This window comes from Protobothrops mucrosquamatus, unplaced genomic scaffold, assembly GCF_001527695.2.
Source record: "Protobothrops mucrosquamatus isolate PMUCROS unplaced genomic scaffold, P.Mucros_1.0 scaffold5299, whole genome shotgun sequence".
Taxonomy (NCBI): domain Eukaryota; kingdom Metazoa; phylum Chordata; class Lepidosauria; order Squamata; family Viperidae; genus Protobothrops; species Protobothrops mucrosquamatus.
The window spans coordinates 20,416-28,326 of record NW_015391165.1 but is presented as its reverse complement, the minus strand read 5'-3'; the positions used below and the strand labels follow the sequence as shown (position 1 = coordinate 28,326).

The window sequence follows — 7,911 nt, the reverse complement described above, 5'->3', positions numbered from 1 at the left end:
CATCCACCCATCCACCCAACTCTGTTTCTCCGTCACTATTTGATTAGACATATAGAAACAAAGTACAAAACCCTAAAATAAGATTAGTACACTTTAAAAAGGAAAACACCTGCTCCTGCAGGCAGGTGGGGGGGGATCCAGGAAAAAAATAATCTCTCCTTTTTCAAATTCTCTGCACCTCTTGGCCCTTCCCCCCCCCTCTTCAGTCGCTGCCAGTGAATATTCAGCAGAAGGACGACCAGTTCCTCATAAGATTTGTGGGAAATTGTTGTGAGCGTAATGACTTCTATGACCCAAAGTAGAACATTTCTAACCTGCCCTCTTTCTTTTGGAATGAATCAGCCTCACTGCTCTCTCCCCCACCCCTCCCAATTCTCTCCCCAACCTCAAACACTCCCCCCATTTATTTTTTTTTACAAAAAAACCACAGTTTGACCTCCTGGAATGGCTGCAGGGTTCAAAACCTGCCCTGTCGGAGCGTGGCCAGCTTTTGGAGTCCATCCATGTGGGCCTCAAGACCTGTGGCTTTGAGCCCGAGAAGGACGGCTTAATGCCTTTTTCCATCTTCTGCAAACACTGGGTTTGCCTCCTCCAGTACCAGTTCCCTGACCACTACAGCAGTTTTCTGAGGCTCCTCCTTCAAAGTAAGTAGCATCTCGACTTTTACAGCTCATCTTCAGCAAGTAAGAACGGGAAAAGATTTTTGATGATGGATTACTCCAGTGTGTTTCTCAGCCTGGGCAACTTTAAGACATATGGACTTCAACTGGGGAACTCTGGGAATTGAAGTCCACAAATCTTAAAAGTTGCCCAGGTTGAGGGAAACTGCGCTGGACTAGAAGACCTCCAAGGTCCCTTCCAGCTTCTATTCTATTCTATTCTATTCTATTCTATTCTATTCTATTCTATTCTATTCTATCCTGTTTACTCTATTCTATTCTATTCTATTCTGTTTACTCTATTCTATTCTATTCTATTCTATTCTATTCTATTCTATTCTATTCTATTCTATTCTATTCTATTCTGTTTACTCTATTCTATTCTATTCTATTCTGTTTACTCTATTCTATTCTATTCTATTCTATTCTATTCTGTTTACTCTATTCTATTCTATTCTATTCTATTCTGTTTACTCTATTCTATTCTATTCTATTCTATTCTGTTTACTCTATTCTATTCTATTCTATTCTATTCTATTCTATTCTATTCTATCCTGTTTACTCTATTCTATTCTATTCTGTTCTGTTCTGTTCTATTCTATTCTATTCTGTTTACTCTATTCTGTTCTGTTCTGTTCTGTTCTGTCCTGTCCTGTTCTGTTCCGTTCTATATTCTATATTCTATATCAGTGATGGCGAACCTTTTAGAGACTGAATGCCCAAACTGCAACCCAAAACCCACTTATGCATCGTCGGGTGCCAGGTGGGCGTGGCCCATTGGGTGGCTGCAGTGGTAACGGCAGACTGGGTGGTACTAAAAAGTTATAATAATAATAAAAATAATAAAGTTGGAAGGGACCTTGGAGGTCATCAATTCCAACTTTGCAAGATCTTTTTTTTTCCCCGCGAGAAGTTGAAATTGACTGATTGATTGAATCTTTTTTTTTTTGCACTCGGCGGTGGAGGCCTAAAGCGAAAAGGTTTTATAAAACCCAGCTGAAGGCCGAGGACTGGGGCGACGGCGCGCGTGCACCATAGGTTCACCACCACTGTTCTATATTCTATATTCTATATTCTATTCCTTCCTTCCTCTTCCTTTCTTTCCCTCCCATCTCTTTCTTTCTTTCTTTCTTTCTTTCTTTCTTTCTTTCTTTCTTTCTTTCTTTCTTTCTTTCTTTCTTTCTTTCTTTCTTTCTTTCTTTCTCTCTCTCTCTCTCTCTTTCTCTCTCTCTCTCTCTTTCTTTCTTTCTTTCTTTCTTTCCCTTTTGCAACCTTTCTCTCTCTCTCTCTTCCCTCTCCCCCCCCCTCTCTCTCTCTCTCTCTCACACACACACACACACACAAAACCTTTAGCTTAATCAGCTACCAGGAAGAGAATTTAAACCATGCCTTTCACATGTGTTGGAGCATTCACCGCTTCTGGAGGCAGGTTGTTCCACTGGTTAATTGTTCTAACTGTCAGGAAGTTTCTCCTTAGTTCCAGGTTGCTTCTCTCCTTGATGAGTTTCCATCCGTTGCTTCTTGTCCTGCCTTCAGGCGCTTTGGAGAATAGCTTGACTCCCTCTTCTTTGGGGCAGCCCCTGAGATACTGGAACACGGCTATATAATGAAGGGGATGCAAAGCTAAGAGTGAAACTTTTAATTTTGGTTTGAATTTTCTGCTCAGGTTCTTCAGATCAGCTCCTTAGCCCTGACTGTTGGAAAGCTTCTCTGAAAGCTTTGGGCTGCCCCAGCTCCATCCCAGCAAAGGAAAACGGAAGGAAAGAAATGGCTGACCCAAGCCTCCCCCTGCAGCCTTCCACGGAGCCAATTTTATCACCTGAACAGGTGAGCAACCCGTGTACGCAGGTTCGGTTACAAATACCACCTTAGACTGTCTGGGATTTAATAGTATTCAGTTTAGAACAGTGGTTCTCAACCTTTTTAATGCCGCGACCCCAACCGGTCGTAAGTCGAGGACTAAACCGGTCGTAAATCGAGGACTAAACCAGACGTAAGTCGAGGACTAAACCGGTTGTAAGTCGAGGACTACCCAACCGGTCGTAAGTCGAGGACTTTCCCTGCCCGGGAGCGCCGCGCATGCGTGGTTACGCCCCCTGCACCGGCCGAGGCGTAGCTGGCAAGCGCAGAGACGGAGCAGGCCGACCACCAGCTGGCCCAGCCCAAGGGAGGTAAGGCACCCACCGGAAAAGGGAGAAAAAAATGGCGGACAAAAAAAATGGCAGACAAAAAAAATGGCGGACAGCCTTGCTTGGCGACCCCCATGAAATGGTCGATCGACCCCAAATGGGGTCCCGACCCACAGGTTGAGAACCACTGGTTTAGAAGAACCGCTGGAGACAACTCTTAAACTATTGAAAAGGATAGAAGAATTTGGGGAAATAGCAGGATCGAAAATAAACAGAGAGAAAAAAAACCCCAAAGTTGTAGTTAAAAAACCTTACAGATAAGCAAAAAAACCCAAAAAAAACACACAAACCGACAGAAAACATAGACTTACAAATAGTTAAGAAAGTTAAATATTTGGGAATATACTTAACAGCAAGACGTGGAACGATAAAAGAAGATAATTACATAAAATTACTAAATCAAACTAAATTACAGTAGTGGCCAAAATTGTGGAAGGTTTGGTGGCTAATAACACCACTTTTGGGGGGGAGTAGTACCATAACATTATATATCAATGGAAAGATAATTTAATCAAGAATGTAATGCAACCAAGTTTGTTCAATTATCTGTACTGTAGTCTATGAAAAGTTGTAGCCAAATAACCAGAAAAAGGAAGCACAACTTGCTTAGGTTGATATCAGGTAGCTTTCCTTCATCTGATTGTAACCAATGAGCATGCGTGTTTAGAGAGCCAATCGGGTGTCATCTTGTTTTGGCAATGAGCCAATCAGATCACAATAGGATCCAGTGATTGATGTCCTGTATTGAAGCTGAGAGGAGGACATTTGTCAGTGTGTTATGAGATTGCTGTCAAGTTGGTTGGGTTTTTTTTGTGTTCTTTCATTGAGTGAGCTTGTAAAATGTAATAAAATTAAAGTCATGGTGCAAAGAGTTGACCGGTTGCCCAGAAAGCGATGCAAAATAGTATGATTAAGTGAACAAGGCTACAGTTCTAAAGAAATTAGAAGAAAAATGGGTGGAAACTTAACCAAAAGTGGCATTTCTACTGCACACTTTTCCCAAAAGGTTTCCACAATTTTTTCCACGACTGTAGGATTAAATTCTCCCATCGCAACTACTTGGTTCTAAGATCTGCCATTACTTTCTGAAAGGTTTCATCCATATTTGTTTGAATCTAAGTGCTCAGAAGACGTCAACAACCGCCATATGGCTTTTAATTCCATTCTGCCCTTATTTATCCAGATGTTCTCAAGAGCATCCTCCATTTTGAATTCTCCTGCCTCTTTGATGGAGTCCTTTTCCTCAGATGCTCTGTTCCAGTCCGGTAGTCCTCGACTTTTGACCACAACGGAGCCCGAAATTTTACGTTGCTAAGCGAGACAGGTGTTAGGGGCATTTTGCCCCATTTTACGACCTTTGTTAAGTGAGTCACTGCAGCTGTTAAGGCACTAACACCGTTTGTTAAGTGAAACTGGCTCCTCCCCCCATTGACGTGGCTTGTCAGAAGGTCGCAAAAGAGGATCATGTGACCCCGGGGGGATGCTGCGACCGTCATAAGTACAGGCCAGTCACCAAACGTAATAAAATTAAAGTAATGGTGCAAAGAGTGATGTAAAATAGTATTATTAAGTGAACAAGGCTACAGTTCTAAAGAAATTAGAAGAAAAATGGGTGGAAACTTAACCAAAGGTGGCATTTCTACTGTACACTTTTCCCAAAAGGTTTCCACAATTTTGGCCACTACTGTAGATTTGGAAAAAGAACAGAGCCAGATTTATCACTGATAAACAGATGAACAGATAAGCAACCTGTGTGAACAGGTTTGTTTACAATACCATCTTAGACTGTCCAGAATTTAATAGTAAATAGGGAAAGAGCAGGCAAAAAAAAAATTGTGAAATTCCAGCCAGGGGTTACAAAATAGGTCATAAGTCATCCTAAGTCAACCACAGGGAGTCCTTGACTTACAAGAGTTTGTTTAGTGATCATTCGAAGTTACAACGGCACTGACAAAAGTGACTGATGACTGTTTTTCACGCTTGCGACCGTTGCAACAAATGGGTGTCCAGTCTCTTCTTAAAAACTTCCAGTGTTGCAGCATTTTGGGCACCTACCGCAAAAGAATTACCCATCATGGCTGGATTAGCCATGTAAGTCCGTCGCTAATGAGTTGGGTCCGGGTGAGTAGCTGTCACCCCACAGCTAATGTCTACCTGAAGTTTTCTTCTTTTCTTCCCAGGTCATGGAGACCATAGAGTGGTTGTCCGACTACTTCCTCAAACTGCGGTTGTCTTCTCAAGACTATCGAAGTTTCGGACTGTTTTCCAAGTGGGCACCTTACGTGGCTCATGTCAGGCGTCTGATGCAGTATCTGCTCCACCGTCTAATTGACTCAAAAATGGACAGCTTGTCACGGGAGCCCGTAGGCAGCAACAGGGTGTTTGAAGGTAATCATGCAGCGGAAGTAGTTTGGTGTGCTGATCGTTGTCACGCTTCGTTGAATCTCCCAACGGTGCTTTTTTCACGAGGCAACTGGAGTTCCTTCTTTTTCTTTGAAGACGTTTCACTTCTCATCCAAGAAGCTTCTTCAGCTCTGACTAGATAGAGAGATAGAGATAGATGATAGATAGATAGATAGATAGATAGATAGATAGATAGATAGATAGATAGATAGATAGATAGATAGAGAAAGATATAATAGAAATAATAGATAGAAATAGATAGATAGATAGATAGATAGATAGATAGATAGATAGATAGATAGATAGATAGATAAGATAGATAGAAATAATATAGATAGATAGATAGATAGATAGATAGATAGATAGATAGATAGATAGATAAAGATAGAGATAGATATGATAGATAGAAATAATAGAAATAGATAGATTAGATAGATAGAAATGATAGAAATAGATAGATAAGATAGATAGATATGATAGATAGAAATAATAGAAATAGATAGATAGATATGATAGATAGAAATAGATAGATTGATAGAAATAGATTTGATAGATAGAAATAGATTTGATAGATAGAAATAATAGATATAAATAGATAGATAGATAAATATAGATAGATAGAAATAATAGAAATAGATAGAGAAATAGATAGAAATAGATTTGATAGATAGAAATAATAGATAGAAATAGATAGATAGAGATATAGGTAGATAGATAGATAGATAGATAGATAGATAGATAGATAGATAGATAGATAGATAGATAGATAGATAGATAGATAACCTTAATTGTAATTTTTACTGTGGGCACAACGGCACACGTTAAAAATGAAATTTAGTTGCTTCCTCTCAAGTGTATACATACATAACACACATTTAAAACATCCTATATACAACATACGTATAGACCTACACCCTTACATATAAGTGATATATAAATATTAATCACTGTCCATCTTGAATACATAACGGAAGGAGGAAGCTTGAGAGTTCCCAAGGCTGATACTGTAAGGGACAAAACTGTGACTGAATCTGGATGTTCTGCTTCGGATACCACAGAGCCCCCCTCCTCTCCCCCAGAAGGTAACAAAGAAAAACAGGTTGTGGAGAGAGTGTGTACTGTCCCAGACTGTCTTGCGGACCCTGCACAAGCAACGCTTATATGCCACGTCCTGGATGGGAGGGAGGGAACTGCTGACGATCTTTTCTGCCGTCCTCACCACTCTCTGCACTGCCTTCCTGTCCAAAGCAGGGATGCCTCCAAACCAGACTGTGATGCCGTATGACAGGATGCTCTCTATCGTCCCTCTGTAGAAAGTGGTGAGGACAGGGGAAGGAAGACGTGCTTTTCTCATGCGACGCAGAAAATGCAGGCGCTGCTGTGCCCGCTTCACCAGTGTCTCACAGTTGAACGACCAAGCCAGCTTACTTGTTAACTGCACACCCAGGAATTTGATGCCAGTAACCATCTCCACAGGTGAATCATTAACACACAGAGGAGCATGGCTGGGCCTGCCTTTTCTGAAATCGACAAATGTGTTTTTCCCAGTATTTAAAACTAGGCTGTTCTCCTCCCACCAGTTCACCAAACCCTCGACCTCCTTGCGGTAAGCACCCTCATTGTCGTCACGAATAAGGCCCAGTACTGTTGTATCATCCATAAACTTCACAATATGGTTGGTGGCAAACCTAGCACAACAGTCACGGGTCAACAAGGTGAACGGCAGCGGACGTAGGACGCAGTCCTGAGGAGAACCTGTGCTCAAGAAAAAGGATGGTGGGGAATGGAAGGATTTATACTCCTTGCACAGCCAAGAAGGCTCCACAGCCATTTGCACCACTCAGGTGACCCTGAGGACACAGACAAACCTCCAAGTGGCCTCAACGACTCTCTAAAACAGGGGTAGTCAACCTTGGCTCTTTGATGACTCGTGGACTTCAACTCCCAGAATTCCTGAGCCAGCTAAGCTGGCTCAGGAATTCTGGGAGTTGAAGTCCACGAGTCATCAAAGAGCCAAGGTTGACTACCCCTGCTCTAAAAGAAGGCAAATGACCAGCTGTCTGCAAGGAGTATAAATCTTTCCATTCCCCTCCCTTCCAGTCAGAGCGGAAGAAGCTTCTTTTGGATGAGAAGCGAAACGTCTTCAAAGAAAAACAAAGAAGGTCCAGTTTCCTCGTGCAAAAAAAGCACCTTTTGGGACAAGAATCTCCATAAACCTTTATGGAATCTCGTAAACTGATCCTGGCCAGGAGTTCAAGAATCTGCCCAAATTTGGGTGCCAGATTTATTGTGGGTCTGTTTCCTGTATTTGTTTGGTTGCTTGTTTATTAAAATTTACACGCCGGCCGTCTTCGCTGTTCGAAGAGATTCTGGGTGGCTTACGATGTAGTTGAGAGAAAAAAAGAGAGAGAGATATAGATATCAAAACAATTATAAATATAAAAACCAGGTAGATCGTGCATTCTGCCTAATGGTAAGAGTAAGCCTTGTGTCAACTCAAGGTTTATTCTCATGAAAGTAAGACAGGCTTGTTTGGCAAAAAGAGAAAAGAAAGCTAGGAGAAATTTTTGTCTGCTCCTGTGTTGACCTTTTTGAATTCCGTTAAAAAAAAGTTGAACATGTGCAGTTGGAAGCATTTCACTAGAAGTCTTTCTCTCTCT

General features: G+C 41.5%; 1 protein-coding gene across 1 annotated transcript in view; it reads left to right on the top strand.

The window, feature by feature from the left end:
* The window catches only part of LOC107299699 (ectopic P granules protein 5 homolog), a gene marked incomplete at its 3' end in the record, with an annotated part of 32,296 nt that overhangs the window by 4,951 nt on the left and 19,434 nt on the right, over nt 1-7,911 (top strand). The window contains exons 2-4 of the mRNA XM_015829044.1: nt 431-644; nt 2,326-2,486; nt 5,029-5,236. Coding sequence (XP_015684530.1) covers nt 431-644; nt 2,326-2,486; nt 5,029-5,236 — 583 coding nt within the window. The remainder of the gene's footprint in view (nt 1-430; nt 645-2,325; nt 2,487-5,028; nt 5,237-7,911) is intronic.